The sequence below is a fragment of the Manis javanica genome, chromosome 10, assembly GCF_040802235.1.
Source record: "Manis javanica isolate MJ-LG chromosome 10, MJ_LKY, whole genome shotgun sequence".
Classification (NCBI taxonomy): Eukaryota; Metazoa; Chordata; class Mammalia; order Pholidota; family Manidae; genus Manis; species Manis javanica.
Window position 1 is genome coordinate 29,216,970 of NC_133165.1, and position 19,036 is coordinate 29,236,005.

Consider the following 19,036-nt stretch of genomic DNA (forward strand, 5'->3'; position numbering starts at 1 on the left):
GCAACGCGACTCCCTTTCCCTAGCAATTATCACGAAAACATGTCGAATTTCTTCTGTTGTCACGAAGCTTAGCTTCGGGGGACACGGAGGAAGCACTCCAGACTTGAAGGCCCTCACTCCAGGCAGGCACACCCGGTTTCTTTGGTAGTGCTGAGCCCAGCGCCTGTGCTCCCGCCCACAGAACCATCAGGTCAGTCAGGCAATGATTTGACTCGTCTAATGTGAAGAACACGTTTTCAAAATTTTCCTCAGCAGATGTCATTTATTTGCACCCAGTTCTCATCTCAGATCCCCAGATGCTGCATCTTCCTTCACTGGGAGACTGCAACTGTCTTATCTTCCCCAGGAGGGTTTGTGGCATTATTTTCACTCCATATGCTTTGTTCACAAGTCAGTAATTCAAGACAGTTCACCACCAACTCCACAGGAACTAAAGGAGTTTGATTTCTTTAATGTAAAAGGCAATGTTTGTCATGATTACCACTGTGGAAATTAGGGGGGATTACACTTTTGTTGCATTTCTTTGTGGCCTTGATAGAATTTAACTTGGGGAAAACTGTAATACTGTCTGACATTGTGTCATACATTTCCCCTTTCTTAGTTGCCTGGACAACATATCTGGGCATAATTTGGAAGGGAATAGGAACAGTGGGTAAATTTCTGCCCTCAGAGATAAGTGGTCTTGTATTAATGTCCTCTGACATATCAAGAGGCTGTAGAGAAAAAATCTGAAAAGTTAACTGACCCTGAATTGAACAGTAGCAAATTCGGGGCTGGAGGGGCAACTTCCGAAAGGAGCAGGCCTTGCCAGTGTGGGAGGAGTAGCTGTGGCCTTCCTTGGCCACAGGCCTAGTAGGTTAAACCCAGTGGACTGAGAACAAACAGGCAGCCAATGTGGTTGAGGAATCACACCTTGCAAGCCCCACCCAACTCCTTGGTTATTTCTCCCTCAGCAAGCAAGGCATTGTTAATCTGTTTACGCTTCAAGCTCAATCTAGCATGAGAAAGGTGAAATGAAACCTAGTACATAGTTTGCTCTATCGACGTCCCAATTTGTCTTTGCTGTGCCACAAGCTCAGCCAGCCCTCCCCGCTCCCTAGGCCACCCAGTGCTTTCAATTTTTATGGTACAAAGTCTTATACTCACATCTGGACTATTAACAGCTGGGCATCTTAAATTTGCTGAAAGGACTAACTGAAAACTTTTAAAATATAATTTTCCGTCAAACCAAACTCACCGTTGTATTTCATTATCTCAAAGAAAGGTCACTTCTGTGATAGGGTAATGGCGAAGCTGCATCCTGAATTCAGAAATGTGAAAAACAATGTCTGAGAAAATATGAAATGTTTACACGTTAGTTCTTTATTGAAGAGGCAGTTCAGACCCGTTTATATTTGCAAAAGGGTAGGCTGGCAAAATATGTAATGGCCCTGCCACATTTTCAAATATCTTACTTAAAATATACATTATGTAAGCTTTAAGGTCATGTCACAGTGTAGGAAATTTTAGTAGTTGCCATTAAAACTGCTCTAAAGAGAATTTCCTGCACAAAATCACACAGGATTTTAAAAATAATGTACATGCAGAAAAATACACATTAAGTTTTTCAGAACATTCAAGCTATTCAGCACCCAGATTTAGAAATAATATTACCAGCACCAGATAAAATACCCCTTTTCAGCTGTGGCTATCCTGATTTCTGACTGCATAGACAAGTTTTGGCCGTTTTTGTACTTTATATAGATGGAATCATACATTGGTGACTGGACTTCCTCACTCAGCAGTTTGTGAAGTTGAGCTGTCACTGAATGTACTTAAGAGTTCATTCTCATTGCAGTATTCTGTAATGGAAACATACTCCTTAGGCTCATTCTGCTGCATATATGCCTTCGGATAATTCTGTTTGTCATTTCATGCCATCAACATTCTAGTACATGTCCTTTGGTAGACATACACATGCATGGTGGAAATGTGCATTTGTGCTAAGTCTCGGTTAAAAGGATATACACATGTTCAACTTGAACCCCCAGCTTTCTAAAATGTCTATTAATTGGCAGTACCACCAGCCGGGTAGGAGACTTTCTGTTGGTTACATCCTCGCCAAAACTTGATTTTTTTGCTGCTTTTCATTTTAACCACATCAGTGGGTGGGCAGTAATACCATATGGTATTTTAAATTTGCATCTTCCTTACTACTAGTAAATTAACATACCTTTTCTTATGGTTATTGGGCATCTGGATATTCTTTTTTGGTGAAGTCAATGTCTAGGTCTTTTGCCCATTTTCAATTTTTTTCTTGATTTGTAGGTGTTTCTTTTATATTTTAGATCTGGGGTCAGCAACTTTATTATTTTACACTTTGTACTTAGATCTGCAATCTATCTCAATCGATTTTTTTTATTTTCTATTAAGTTTTTAAATTTAGTTGACAAAGCATTTATTAGAAGGACTAACCTTTCTCCACTTACACTGCATTACCATCTTCATAGAAAATAAGGTGACTGTATCATGTTTGGGCATTTCTGGAATCTTTGTTCCACTGGTCAAGCCTTGCAGGCCAAATAGAGACTGCCATTTGTGTTTCTGAATAAAGTCTTACTGGTACATAGCCATGTTCATTTGTTTCTATACTGTATATGGCTTTCACACTACAAGAGCAAAAGCTGAATCGCAGTGACAGAGAATATCTGGCTACAAAGCCCAAAATACTACCTGGCTCCTGAACAAAAATGTTACCAACCCCTCTTCAACTCAAGTCTGCTGTATATGTGTGAACTGCAAGTATATTTTCCCCTCTGTGGCTTGCCTATTTGCTTCTTGCGTCTTTTTGATAAACAGAAGTTTTAAAACATAATATACCCAAATTAACACATTCTACCTTATGGTTTAGTGCTTTTGTGTCTAAAGAAAATTTACTCTGTTACAGTCTCCAAAGATTTCTTCTTATAACTTTATTATTTTACACTTTGTATTTAGATCTGTAATCTATCTCAACTGATTTTTTTAATTTTCTATTAAGTTTTTAAATTTACTTGACAAAGCATTTATTAGAAGGAACAACCTTTCTCCAATTACACTGCATTACCATCTTCATAGAAAATAAGGTGACTGTATCATGTTTGGGCATTTCTGAAATCTTTTTTCCACTGGTCAATTTATTTCTGTGCCAACACCACACTATAATAATACAGCTTTGTAACAGGGCTGGGTATCTAGCAATGTAAGTTCTCTCATTCTGTCTATTCTAGAAGATAGCTGTGACTATTATTGGTCTTCTGAATTTTCAAATTAGCTCAATTTCAATTAATTAACTTAATTAACTTTCAACTAACAACTTTTAAGATTAAATTGAATACATGAATAAATTTGGGAGAAATGGGTTATCTTTTTACGATTGTCCTGGAATCCATGAACTAGGTATGTCCCTCTCAACTTGGTAATTATTTTTCTTCTGGAAACAGTTCTTGAAAACATTGTGTTAGATAATTTTACCCCTAGATACCTGAGGACTTTTTGATTCTATTGTGTTATTTAAAATTGTTCATTTTCTATGTTTGTTCATTGCTGGTATATATTAAAAACCATTTTTGCATAATAATGTATTCAGGGACCTTGCTAAACTTACTCATTGATTCTAATCTGTACATTCTTCAGAATTTTCTATGTAGAAAATCATGTCACCTGTAAATGAAAGTTTTAATTCTCTTTAAACTTTATGACTTTTGATTCTTTCTCTTCCCTTTTCTGGCGAAGTCCTACACAATACTGAATAAAATTATTGGTAGTAGATATCCTTGTCTATTTCTTTAATCTTGGGGGAAAACTTGCAATATTTCACCATTAGGTATGCTGTGGGTTGTAGTTTAAGATACTCTTTATCCCACTAAATAAGTTCCTTTCGATCCATTGTGAAAAATGTAAGTGGGTGCATATTTTACATTAATTTCTTGCATACTAGATTACTTTTCTTCATGTGATGTATTACATGGCTTTTTAAAACACTCACATTCCTGTACTAAGACCCATTTCATCACTGCTTTATCACTTTTCCAGAATGCATCTCTTCTGTTTGCCCGGGACTGGGTCATGTGACCACTACAAATGAGTTATGGGCAATTAGAATGGAATTATCATGATTGGCAAAATCAGGATTTATTCTCTGTGTAATGTGAAGAAATGGTAGATACACAAACTCTTCCAGGAAGGAATAAGGGAGAAAGTTGAATTTTGAGTTAACCAAAAATGTCTGCTAAAAACTTCTATTTGCTCCAAAATACTGGGAATAAGGGGCAGTGCACAAAATAACAGCACTGTATTCATATCAAACAAAGGTACAGGTAAAATTTCTGAAGTACATATTGACACACTGCACTCTCAAACTTATGTATCAAAAAACCAGCATGGTATGTGAGCTGGGCAAATTTTATAGAGTATGAACAGTATACAGTTGTCCTCTTTCACTGAAACAGACTTAACTCTAAATTATGCATGGTTTATGAAAATAGCATGTTAAAAAATTTTTTTTTTTGCTCAAATGTAATTTAAAGCTACAAAAATTGCTGGCTCCTCTGTTGATGAGACATTCAATAAGAACCCATTTGTAAATGACTCTAAATAGAAAATTATGCATTTAACTATTTTGAACCTATCAAACATCTCACCAACAATACATCCTGCTAGTAAATCTTCCCATCTTAATACTCATATAACACTGCCTTTTCACAACTCATTCAAATCCAAACTTGCATAGAGTTGCATAGAATTAGATTGCATTTTAAAAACATGATAGACACTGCCATATACATACATATTTAATGCTATTGTCCTCATTATCAACTCCTGATGATTTGAAAACTTCATTTTATACAATGAAAGCTTATTCGGGGCTCAATAGTTTCTGGTATCTTTCCTATAAACATTTGAGTTTGCTTCAGAAATATGGCTTTTAGTTTAACAATTTGCAAGACAATATATTTTTCCACATTCATCACTTTTATAGATTTCACCTTGGTATGGTTCCCTGATAAGCAAATACAATTTGAATCCAAAATAAATATTAAATATTTATAAAGTTTCATTCCTGTATAAATTATCTAGTATCCAAGGAGTTGTAGGGTTTTGATGAAGGCTTTGCTTCTAGTTGCATTCTTAGGGATTCTTCTAGTGAAAACTCAGGTTAAAATGAATCTAATGCCTTAATGTTTTTCCCATTCAAAAACATAAATTCTCAAACAATGGTATTTGATTCCCTATTGGACTTCCATACTCACTATATTCAGAGGGCAGAGGGCTTTCTAAAATGAGGCTTCATTTCACAGGAGATTTTCCACATCAAGTACATTCATATTCCCTCTCCTATGAATTCTCTGATGGCTATTGAAGGCTGATCTGTGGTGGAATTTTTTACCACATTCCTTACATTCATAGGGCTTCTCTCCTGAATGAGTTCTATAGTGTACAGTGAGGTATGACTTCTGAGAAAAGACTTTTCCACATTCATTACATTCATAGGGCTTCTCTCCTGAATGGCTTCTATAATGTACAGTGAGATTTGACATCCGAGAGAAAACTTTTCCACATTTACTACATTTATAGGGCTTCTCTCCTGAATGGATTCGATGGTGTATAGTTAGATAAGACTTCTGAGAGAAGAACTTTCCGCATTCATAACACTCATAGGGTTTCTCTCCTGTGTGTACTCTTTGATGTCTAAAGAGGGATGAATTGTGGGAGAAAGTTTTCCCACATTCATTACATCCATACGGTTTTTCCTCTGAATGGCTTCTATAATGTATAGTGTAGTAGGATAACTCAGAGAACAATTTCCCACATATATTACACTCATAGGATTTTTCCCCTTTTGGAAGTGACTGGTGTCCACTGAAAACTGAAGTTTCAAGGAAACTTTTCCCACATTCATTACATTTGTAGGGTTTCTCCCCTAGAGGAGTTGTAGGATGGTCAGTGAGGTATGAGAACTGAAAGAACTTTCCACATTCACTGCACTCATGGGGTTTCTCATCTGTGTGTACCTTCCGATGTCTAATGAAGGCTGAATTTAAATTGAAGGTTTTGCCACATTCACTACATTCATAGGGTTTCTCTTCTAAGTGGCTTCTATAATGTATAGTGAGGTATGACACCCGAGAAAAGAATTTTCCACATTCACTACACTGATAGGGTTTCTCTCCTGTGTGTGTTCTCTGATGCGTAATGAGGGTAGATTTTCGGTAGTAGGATTTCCCACATTCATTACATTTATAAAGTTTCTCTCCTGTGTGTGTTCTCTGATGGTCACTGAGAGCTGACTTTCGGGAGAAGGATTTCCCACATTCATTACAGGGATAGGGCCTTTCTCCTGAATGATTTCTCTGGTGTAGGGTGAGATGGGTCTTTTGGCAGAAGGTTTTTCCACACTCATTACATTCATAGGGTTTCTCTCCTGAATGAGTTCTCAGATGCTGAGTGAGATGTAACTTCTGACAGAAGGTTTTCCCACACTCGTTACATTTATAGGGTTTCTCCTCTAAGTGTGATCTCCGATGTACAGTCAGGGTTCCCTTTTGGCTGAAGGATTTCCCACATACATTACATTCGTAAGGTTTCTCTCCTGTGTGAGCCCTCTGATGTATAATGAATTTTGACTTCTTGCAGAAGGATTTCCCACATTCTCTACATTCAAAGGGCTTCAATTCTACCTGTGACCTCTGGTATACATTAAAATTTGAGATCTGGATGAAGTCTGACCCAGACTCATTCCACTCATAGGGCTTTCCCCCCATATAAGCTCTCTTATGAGTAACAAAAACAGCTTCATTGTCCAAGGCTTCAATGCATTCATTATATTCAAAGGGTTTCTCCAAAATATTAATTTTCTGAAGAAGACTTTCTTCATTTTGAGAATAGCCTTCTCCACTTTGATTAAATCCATAGGATTTCTTTCCAAAGTATGTTCTCCCACATTCAGCACATTCATCAGGTTTCTTTCTTGCATAGCTTCCATCACTAATAATTAATGCCGAAGTAGATTCTAAATTCTTTCCACATGAGACACAATTATGAGATTTTATCCTTGAAGGAGCAAGGTTTGGTTCCATAGAAGCTTTATCAAATGTATTCTCTCTCTCTCCAATCAGGGTTCTACTGTTGATATAAAGAACTTCCCTTGAATGTTCATCTTCATTTTCTTGGATTCCCTCTATCAGGTCATTAACTTTCCAGACTTCTAAAAAGGAATAAATTAAACAAATCTTGTGAGTCTGAACACACCAGATATAGAATGGAACTGGTATTTAAGGCCCTATTGTGGCTTTAGGTCCAATCTCCACAAATAAAAATAATTATAAGTGTATAGTCCTCTTTTCCCTTTGATTTTTCATACAGGACAGAAAGACACAGGGGTGGGGTGGGAGAGGCATGGGGAAGGGATAAGGGTGGGATAGGACTCAGCACTAGTGGAAAAAGGGAGTGTAAATTCACATTGAATTGGTTTATGTACAAACATGTTCAAAACTTTGGTATAAAAGGTGAAATAAACTGAAGAAATGATCAGAGGGCAAAATCACTGAAAGAGGGCACCAGATACAGGGAGACTCAGAGCACACGCAGCTCAGAGAGGGAGAACAGGAAAAATTACTGGATGATACTCAAGTATGGATTATGTTTGGTAGAAACAGAATAATCTATATTAAACTGACAATATCACTGCATGCCAGGAATACCATAGTAAATCCTGACTAGCCTAGACATGTCCAAAATCCTTATTTTTCTGTTCTGCACCTAAATCCAAATATGCATTCTGAAAGCTCCCATTTCCTCATGTTTAGAGAGAGTTCCAACAAAGGGCTCCAACTCCCGACCCCTCATTCAACTTCACCTGGAAGGAGTTCCAGGTACATAGATGTCCAAAAGAAACCTAAGATAGGCTAGATGACAAGAGATTCTTCCAACATAATCAACTCTCTGAAGGGCTTCAATGATCTTATTTGACACTAACTGAACTACTGCTGCACCACAGAGCACAGTGGCTAAGAGTGCTGAAATGAACCAACCTCAATTCTAACACTTTCACATACTTTAGTTAGTGCATGGAAACTGCTTAGAACAGTATATGACACAAAACAAATGCTTAAGTTAAGCTACTAATTTTCTTTCAATTTGCTGGCTTCCTAAAGTCCTAAATACCTAAAGCTAGTCATGTCCCTGACATAGCACTGTGACTTAATTCGGAATATGTACAAGAGTTCTCATACTCCCAGGTTTTATTTGGTTTAAACCCTTAAACACCGGGTTGTCTAATGCTGCCCCTATGATTTTATTTTATGTATCTTATAAAGTTTTTGATTCTCTGAACTATTGTTAGCTGCTCTCATCCACATTCAGGGAAATACTGACAGTCCCATGCTCAGAAATCTAAATCCCTGAGCCCCAAAGCTCCAAATACTGATACTTAAAAATTGGAGAAGTTATCATTCACCAAGAAGATTTTTCATTACCTGGGTTCACAGTCTATATTCAAATGAGCATTGCACTAATCTTTCAAAAACACCTTCTATGCTAGGAGCCTGAGCTTTGCCTTATTTGTTCCCAATGACAATTCTGTGTCCAGGTTTCTGTTTATGCAATTTCACTTCCAGTGTTGGCTATACTCAAAACTTACCTATATTTCAGGGGAAGCTTTAGAGTATTTATCAAATCTCTTATCCACTTTTTGAAGCTTTTCTTCTCATTTTTAAAATAGCTTTAACACAAAGTTGAGTAACATGTATTTGAATATAAATATTTCATGTGAAAGCTCAATTGTAAACTAGTTTATGCAGCCATGTTCTCCCTAATTAAAACTTATGCTTGTTGAAAATATGGGTACATTTCCTATTTTCCTTGAATCTCCCTGTGATTAGATATTAAAGTAGTTCAAAGTCTGATCAAATGCGGGTGCTTTCAGGTTGTCTGAACCCATTTTGTCAGAATCTACAGTTCAGAATAAATTCTATCTCAATGAACAATAAAGAACTTTCATTTACCCAGGTTCTCAGTCAATGAAAAATCTAGTGAATGCCTTCTCTATGTTACATATCAAAACAAGTAAAAAGATCCTTCCTCTTTGGAGGATTATAATTCAGGTAGAGAAAGAAGTTCAAGCAACAAATACATGTCCCATTTCAGAATATATAATTCTATCTTAAGCCTGTTGTCATGATCACCAAGTGGAAAGGACACTAAGAGAAGACAAAGCCTGGCGTGGTGAATGGGTAACGATGGAATCCTCAAACAGGTGTTGAGTTTTTAAGCTCAAATGTAAGGATAAAGTTTTAGAGTTTCCATTGCAAACAATGTGAATATAGTTAACAACACTTAAGAAGTAACTTAACAGTTAAAATGGTAAATGTTGTGTGTTTTTATGAAGTGTCTTAATTAAGGAAGGAAAGATGGAAGAGAGGAAGGAAGAGATGGAGGGAATATGTACACTTTAAGCAAGAAGAAAGGGATGATAATTTGAATGGAAGACACCTAGAAATCTACACCAAGTGGAATTTAACAAGAGTTTGGGGAAACTGGAGACATTAATTTTACATGCAACATTGCACCATAAATTTGTGGGACCAGTGGGGAGACTTTAAATTCTATTTAAGAAAAAACAGAATAGTTACTGGCTCATTATATCAAATGGATGTTCAGATGAACAAATTTTACAACTTCCAAATAGAATTCAGTGTAATCCAGGTATGAGAAAGCATTGTTTACATGATATGAGAAGAAACTAAGACTATGCAGAAAAATTTTAAGCACTTCACAAAAGACAAAGAGCAGAGACCAGAAAGAGAGGACTAGTACAAGGTGATAAATGATAGGGGTGAGGAAGGTGCAGAGAACTGGTGATTGGGGAAGTTCACAGTTTACCATTAGATATTCTGAGGAAGAAGGGAGTGGACTATCTCATGGGCACTCTCACTGTCAGGTAAAACACTCACCTAGACTACAGGTTAAAGGCATCAGACATCAATGGGGATGAGCCCCACAAATACAAACAAAAAAGTCCTAATAGTTGAAAATACATGAACTCTTTTTAAGGGACACAAAGGAAACCAAAGAATTGGTAAATACATCCTAGGAGCCACTTCTGAACATCTACTGTGGACACAGGAATGGCCAGACAGCAGACATGAGCCAGCACTTGGGGAAAAGAGGAAGGCACAGCCCCTGTTACATTGCCAAATCAAGCCAGGACAGATTTAGGAAGAGTGATTAACAAGTCCAAACGAAGTGCAAATGCACCCCATGGCGAGGCAGTAACCATTCCAACAAGCTTAGGGACAGGACCTGAGTGCCCTGAGTGGGCAGTGAAACAGGAGCAGAAAACTGGCCACGGCATTCCACAGCAAGCAAGGAAAGAAAAGGGAAGATAGAAAGAATAAGCACAGACATTTCAATTTAATTTTTCTGCCAGACTTTTGAAATTCTGTGATAGGGAAGCAGCTAAGTTACTGAGGGGAACAGCACTCAAAGGGAGCCTCAGGCCTGGTAAGCATGGAGAAGCCCTACAAAATGCAAATCAAGGGTAAAATTAAAAAAGGAGCCTGCGTGTACATGCTGGGAAAGTGCTGTCTGGGTCCTGGGAGGAGTGATCTCTGGCATGTAAGGCTGAGAGATACCTTTAGTCACTTCCAAAGGTCTTGGGGGTCAATTTTAATAACAGAACATTCTACTAACTTACCTGGATGATTCTGACATGGGAATTCACCTTCTGCTAACCATGGCTCCTCTCCCTGCTCCAACTTGAGAATTACTTTTGGTTTGGTGCTATCATACCCTGTAAACAAGGAATGGAGACGGATGTGGACTAGGGAGGCTTCAGGGTAGAAGATGCTGCCCCAGAGGCTATTTAACAAAGGGCCCCGTTTTGCACCATATCAAAATGAGAACCTTTTGATGGAGAAGTACAAATACAAATACTCTCCCGGGTGCTCAAAAGGCATTAAGTGATTTTATCTCTTATTTCTTCAGACTCAAAAATAAAATCATCACGTTAGAAGCCCCCACACAGCAGCAGCTCAGAAGGCAAGCACTCCTCACCCACAGACACAAGGAGGCTGTAGTTTTCCAGCATCACGTCCCTGTAGGTGGCCTTCTCACCAGGCCCCAGCTGCTGCCACTCCTCCTGGGTGAAATCCACGGCCACATCCTTGAATGACACTGGCCCCTGCAGTGGCACCAGATCAGATATGGGTGACATGGAGGAGATGTATGGGGATGAGAATTCACCAGGCCCACAGATAGTTAACTATGAACATTGTACTTTATATTATAGATTGTGGAGGGAAAACAAACCATACTGGAAACAGATTTCCTTTGGGTTCTTTAATATATCTGAACAAACAAAATCCCACAAAACAAAAAAACTGAGTTTCCATTTTGCAACTGAAGTGAATTATGGGGGATATAAGTAAACACCATTCCTGCTCTCAGTAGCTGACAGCCTGCTGAGGAGATATCACATGAGTATACATATGCTTTTCATTTCTTGTTCTTGTTGAGTAGCCTTGGCTGGCTGGGCCTCCTTCCCCACCTCCTCGGGGTGCACACCAGGACTCGGTTCCTGGTCCCTACCGGCTCCCTGCTTGAGTGCTCACCCCAGCTAGGCAATTCCACCCTGTGATTTTCACTCTCCTGGCTGGCTACCTGCAGGTATCTATCTGCATGACCAAGGGTTCTACTTCCTTCAGAATTTATCCTAAATATCTTATCTCAAAGACCTCATTCTTGCAGCAATAAGTATCTGTTGCAGCAATAAATATCTGTTGCTTGGATTCATCCAAGGTATGAGTGATGTATACAGGCAGAGAGTGACTTAACAAAAGAGAAGCAAATTAATTTCATGTTGCCAGACTGGGTTTTGCAGATTCCACCCTGTATTCCACTGGACAAGGGAGAAGGAAACATCAAGATGATGGCAAAACCTGAGGTGGCAGCTGCAGCACTGAAGAGCTTGGAAGGAAAGAAGAGGACAGAGACAAGGCACTTTCTAAGGACAGTTTTTTGACAGTGAGTTGTTTCTAATTTAGGATAGTAAAGTGAACATCCCTGCCTCAAAAGCAAAACAAAAACCAAAAAAAGACCAATTAAAAAAAAAAAGACCAATTCAAAAATATATAAAAATAGAAAACTGGAACACAGAGGTTACCAAGAGCAGTAATTTGAAGAAATTCTTGACATATGTAGTAGAATAGAAGATGAGCAATCAGAGCTGCAGAACAAAGCTTTTCACAGGGGCGGATGCTGGCCCACAGCAAAAGTGAACCCCAGACTCCCCAACAGACCCCTTGAAAGTCTACGGGCCCATCAAGAGGACCGAGGGTCCCTGCGAACAGTAGTGATTGGCTGACAGAGAAACTGACCACAGAACCACCTGAGCAGCTGAGTAGTTCTGTTTTCAGCACACAGAGCAGCCAGATGAATGTCTCATCTGATAAGCATTCTCTGCCTAGGCACACAGAGTACAGCACGCTTCAGACTTCTGTAATTAGGGTGACCGCATATTCATTGTCCAAACAGAAAACTTCTTTCTGGGACAAATGCTAAACTAGACGGGATGCCAGGAATATAGGGGTTATCCAAGACAACGTCAGACAAACCACAACGTACATTCTACTCCATCCATGTTGGACACGGATATTTTTCCTAAAGGTACCTTTTAGAAACCACTTTCTATGTAAAGCAACTGAGTGACTTATCTGCCAACTCACTGCCAGCTCAAAAGAGTGGTGCCTACAAATCCTGTGCATCAGGGGCACTAGCAAGAAGAAAAAGGCAGCCCAAAGAATGGGAAAACTATTTGCAAATCTTATCTCTGATAAGAAATTAATCTCCAGAATGTACACAGAAATCCTAAAACTCAACAAAAAACAGATATGATTCAAAAATGGGCAAAGGACTTGAATACACTCCAAAGAACACATATGGTCAACATGCATGTGAAAAGATGTTCAACGTCACTAACATTAGGGAAATGCAAATCAAAAGCACAATGAATTACCAAATCCCACCATTAGGATGGCCACTAAAAAATAAAACAAACAAAAAAACAAGTGTTGGAGAAATTAGAACCCATGTGGCACTGTTGGTATGAACGTAAAATGCGCAGCCAATGTAGAAAACATAAAGGAGAGAGGTGAGCATATTAACAGTAGCTAACAAATTTTCTCACAAAAATTGGAATTAAAAAAGTGAAAAATTATCAGTTAATTGAGGAAAACAGCACAAATAAAATGAGCATCGAAGTGAATAAGTCAGCAATGATAACATTGCTGTTTTCCCAAGAATCAAAAATAAAATTACCATACAATCCAGTAATTCCACTTTTGGTTATATATACTCAAAAGAATGGAAAGCAAGGTTTTTAAAAAGACATTTATACACCTATGTTCATAGTAGCATTATTTGTAACAGCTAAAATACAGAAGTAACCCAAGTGTCCATCTAGGGATGAACAGATAAGCAAAGTGTGGTATATACATGAGTGGAACGTCACTCAGTCTTAAATACGAAGGAGATTTTTGACACCTGCTACGAAATGTACGAACCTTCAGGACATTATGCCAAGTGAAATGAGCCTGTCACAAGACAAATACTGTATGATTCCACTTAGATGAGGTACTTACAGTCATCAAAATTATACAGAAAGTAGAATGGTGGGCGTGAGGGGCTAGACAGGGAGGGTGGGAAATGGGGAGTTAGTATTTAGGAGAGACAGAGTTTCAATCTGGCAAGATGAGACATGTTCAGGACATGGAACATGACGGCTGCACAATAATATGAATGTACTTAATACCACTGAACTGTATACTTAAAAGTTGTTAAAACAGTAAATTTTGTGATTTATTTTACTACAATAAAAATACTGGAAGAGAAAAGTGAAGTGATGGCTGTTTAAATATACATCCCCCCTATTCACTTCTAGAGCTCTGCAATCACCCCTTCCATAAAGGAGAGAGGTGAGCATATTCACATTAGCTAACAATTTTTCTCACAAAAATTGGAATTAAAAAAGTAAAAAATCATCAGTTAATTGAGGAAAACAGCACAAATAAAATGAGCATCTAAGTGAACAAGTCAGCAATGATAACATCAAATCCATGAAAGAAACATCTTACATATATCTACTGACTTACATTTTTAATAAATGAGAAGGGATATTGGCTCTATAAAAGAACATTCAGCTAGGAAACACAAACCAGAGAACATGTAGAAATTAGACCGGATTGTTGAATTTTTAAAAAATCCTTAAGAAGCTTGAGTACCAAATGGACAAAGAATATGTAACTTAGGAAATTGCTTGGATAAATAGAAATTACACCGATGAAAGAAAATGTGAGATGTGAAAGCCAGATCAACACATCCAACATTTTCACAGGGAGAGAATGAGGAAGAGGAACAACAGGAAATGGTTCAAGGCAGACCAGAATGATACCTGAGCTTGGGAGTCACGTGAGCCTTCACATCACGGGGCCATCGAAACTGCAAACAAGAATATTGGGGGGCAAACAGAGATGCAGAAATTTCCTGATAAAATACTCAAAATTGAAACATTAATGAAAATTCCTAAAAAGGAAAAAAAAACACACTAGTTTGTGATGTTTCCCTCCTCGTCAGAGAAGAAATGGAGAAATGGCCACAACTTTTGAAAGAGAAAGATCTGGAACCTAGAACTGTACCCCACACCAAACTACTGTGGAAGCCTAAGGACACTGTAAAGGTATTTTCAGGAAAGCAAGATAATTTATTACCACTGAAGAAAAGACTTTCCTGAAAACATTCAGTGATATAATCCACAGAGATCCAAGATCCAACAGAGAGGAACACGGGGATACAGGAACTTCACTGAAAGACCAGCAAAAACAGGGCTTTCAAAGCTGTTGTTAAGGAGCAGTTCTGAGACAGGGACCATGGGTGTAGTCAGAGTAGGGTGAGGGCCTCCGGAAAAAGCAAGGCAGGGTAATCATAGTCAGAGCAGTGTAACAACATGCAAGGAAACCCCCTACCAAAACTCTGTGTTAAACATTAAGCTCTAGAGTCATTTTTCAGTGAGAGCAGTTAATATTCCCCAGATAAAGGAAAGTAGCCCAGGTTTTTTATTATGCTAATCATTTATAATCATGTGTAAGATTCACTTTAACATGCTAAAAGGCCCAGGCCTATGTGCTGTTTTTCCTTCTTCAAATCTGATGAGGTTATTCGCAATCTGGGCAATTAAAAATGGCAAGCAAGCCCAGCCATAAACAACATAGTAAAAGGCAGGAAGGATTCCACCTTAAAGATAAGATTGCACTTTAATACCCAGGAAGATAAGTATATTCTTAACATACTCTTTAGCAAACAGTCAATAGCTCAGCCCACCTGGGGGGGTTGGGCAGGCAGTCTTGCATGATATGTGGCCAGACCAAGATGCCAGTATCTCAGAAAAATCAGAGCAGCAAATTTCTTGTGTTAATTTTAAATATTCAGGGACCAGTTAACAAGTCTACACCCCTAAGCCCCTTATCACGGTTCCGAAAATCCTCAACTGCCTATAAAGCCCCTAGACAATACACAACTACAGGCTCTCTTGCCCCCTCCTGGTGCAAGCCAGGAGATCTTTCCTCTTACTTTATCTCTAAGTAAGAGACTCTCACTTGCTCTCCTACTTTGACTGTTTGCCAAGTTTATTCTTCAACTCCACGAACAAGAAGCCCAGCATTGGTTCTGGGAACTACAAATGTTTAACTCCTACTTAGATGGGAAGTGCTCAGTATTCACATTCCATCACCCCATTATTATGAAGGGCTTACACACACCGCTGCAGGCAATGGTGCAGGTCACAGCAGCAGAGCAGACAGACTGAGAAACCTGAGCAGGACAGCTGAGGTGATCAGGGCAAGTGAGGCGAGCCTTTAAAATCACCTAGTGACAGCCCTCTGTGTTAAGTTAGTCCAAAGGACAAACAGTGGGAGGGTTTAGAAGACTGACCAATCAACTCATAAAAGAAATAAAATATCAACATTCCTTGCATCAACACAAATGCTCAAAATGAAATACTAGCACACAAAATTCAACACTAGGCTGAACAGGTACTATACACTAATGAAATGGGACTTATTCCAAGAATACAGACTTCTTGATAACCCATTAACATAATGTGTGATTATAGTACAGCTAAGAAGAAAAATCTTATACCTCCAAAGATGCTGAAAGAGCTTCTGACAATATTCAAAATGCACACCTGATTGAAAAAAAAGTCAGAAAACAGGAATTTATGGATACTTAAGTAACATGAATATATATACATGTATATATACACTTTTATACCTGATTACGCATAGTATGTGATGTACACACACGTGACACATATATGCATATATCTCAATCACAAACACACACACACACATATATAACATATTTACTTTTTCAGTTTACACAGACACATGAACACATACATATATTTATGCTTTGGTCCTCTCAGGTCTAAAGTCACGGTTTTACTTAATGGATAAACACTAGAGAAATTCACACTAAGATCAGGAACAAGGTAAAATGCTCATTATCTTCAATTAGAGAGAACAATTAGAGGCATAATAATCAAAGAAGAAGTAAAACTATTTCTGTTCACAGATGATATACTCTGCCTACAAAACTCATAATCAATGATGAAATGAACTCACTAAGTCTGTTAGGTTAACAGGATATGAAATCAATATGCACACAAAGCAACAACCCTCATTACATAAAAAGGAAGATGTACTTCAAGTGTACACAGTTTACAAGTGTACACAGTTTACAGTATCAACAGAAAAGGTAAAACTTTTCAGAAGTATACAAACGTTATACTAGAAAAACTTCAATACACTACTGAGAGACAGAGAACTAGATGTGAACAAACGAAGTGATGCTCCTCATTCTTGGATAAGCCCACTTAGTAATATAAAAATGTCAGTTACTCTAAAGTAGTTTATACATATGTGATCCCAACAAAAATACTGAGAAGCTTTTTCCTGGAACTAGACAAGTTGGCACTAAAGTCTATGTGAGGGAGAAAAAAAATCAAGAACTAGGAAAATCTCAAAAAAAAGAAGTTGTGAAGGGAACCTAACACTATCAAATTTAAAACAGCCTCTGTGATTAAAGTCATTTGGTATTGGCACATGAATTGACATGGTTCAGGGGAATAAAGTACAAAGTCTAGAAGCAGACCTTTAGAGTTAACATGATATATTATGATGTAAGACTATATTATGATTACAAAACCATAATAATCAGTGGAACAGATTTATAATAAATGGTGTTAGAGTGACTGATGGTCATTTGGATGTGGCTAAAACTGCCTTCATATCTTACACCATAAAGAATACACTCTACTCAACAAAATGGGTATAGCGGGCAAGTACCTCAACACAATAAAGGCCATATATGACAAACCCACAGCCAGCATCATACTGAACAGCGAGAAGCTGAAAGATTGGGAACAAGAGAAGGATGCCCACTCTTCCAACTTTTACTCAACATAGTTCTAGAGGTCCTAGCCACAGCAATCAGACAACAGAAAGAAATAAAAGGCATCCAGATTGGTAAGGAAGAAGTAAAACTGTCACTGTTTGCAGAAGACATTATACTGTACATAAAAAACCCTAAAGAATCCACTCCAATATTACTAGACCTAAATCTGAATTCAGCAAAGTTACAGGATACAAAATGAATACACAGAAATCTGTTGCATTCCTATACGCTAATGATGAAATAGCAGAAAGAGAAATCAGGAAAACAATTTCACTCACAATTCCATCAAAAAGAATAAAACACCTAGGAATAAACTTAACCAAGGAGTGAAAGACCTATACCCTGAAAATGACAAGACACTCATGAGAAAAAGTGAAGAGCACACAACAAAATTGAAATTCATCCCATGGTCTTGGGGTAGGAAGAATTAATATTGTCAAAATAGCCATCCTGCCTAAGGCAATCTAGAGACTCAATGCAATCCCTATCAAAATACCAACAGCATTCTTCAACAAACTGGAACAAATAGTTCTAAAATTCACATGGAACCACAAAAGACCCTGAATAGCCAAAGAAATACTGAGAAGGAAGAATAAAGCAGGCAGCATTATGCTCCCCAACTGCAAGCTCTACTACAAAGCCAAAGTAATCAAGACAATTTGGTACTGGCACAAGAAAGGACCCATAGATCAATGGAACAGAATAGAGAGCCCAGATATAAACCCAGGCATATATGGCCAACTGATATATGATAAAGGAGCCATGGACATACAATGCAGAAATGAGAGCCTCTTCAACAGTGATATCAAAACTGGACAGCTACATGTAAGAGAATGAAAGTGGATTACTGTCTAACTGCACACACAAAGTTTAACTCGAAATGGATAGAAGATCTGAATGTAAGTTATGAAACCATAAAACTCTTAGAAAAAAATATAGGCAAAACTCAGTGGAATATGAACATGAGTAACTTTTTTATGAACATATCTCCTCGGGCAAGGTAAACAAGAGCAAAAATGAACAAGTGGGACTATACCAAACTGAAAAGCTCCTGTACAGCAAAATATACCATCAGTAGAACAAAAACGCATCCCACAGTATGGGAGAATATATTCATAAATGACATATCAGATACGGGGTTGACATCCAAATTATATAAAGAGCTCATACACTTCAACAAACAAAAAGCAAATAAACCAATTAAAAAATGGGCAGAGGAGTTGAAAACACACGTCTCCAAAGAAGAAATTCAGATGGCCAACAGGCACATGAAAAGATGCTCCACATCACTAATCATCAGAGAAATGCAAATTAAAACCACAATGAGATATCACCTCACACCAGTTAGGATGGCCAACATTCAAAAGACAAACAACAACAAATGTTGGCGAGGTTGTGGAGAAAGGGTAACCCTCCTACACTGTTGGTGGGAATGTAAACTAGTTCAGCCATTGTGGAAAGCATTATGGAGGTTCCTCAAAAAACTCAAAATAGAAATACCATTTGAACC

The 19,036-nt window shown here is 38.0% G+C and overlaps 1 protein-coding gene across 10 annotated transcripts in view; it reads right to left on the minus strand.

Moving 5' to 3' along the window:
- Positions 1–1,341: 1,341 nt before the first annotated feature.
- The window catches only part of RBAK (RB associated KRAB zinc finger), a 54,347-nt gene continuing 36,652 nt past the window's right edge, over positions 1,342–19,036 (minus strand). For 6 of the 10 annotated variants that reach the window (XM_073215014.1, XM_073215016.1, XM_037007730.2 and 3 more), the window contains exons 3-5: positions 11,074–11,200; positions 10,715–10,810; positions 1,342–7,225 (exon numbers count right to left, since the gene is read on the minus strand). In XM_073215014.1, coding sequence (XP_073071115.1) covers positions 5,313–7,225; positions 10,715–10,810; positions 11,074–11,200 — 2,136 coding nt within the window. In that variant the 3' untranslated portion in view covers positions 1,342–5,312. The other 4 variants (XM_037007760.2, XM_037007767.2, XM_037007774.2 and 1 more) reach the window with 4 other exon arrangements.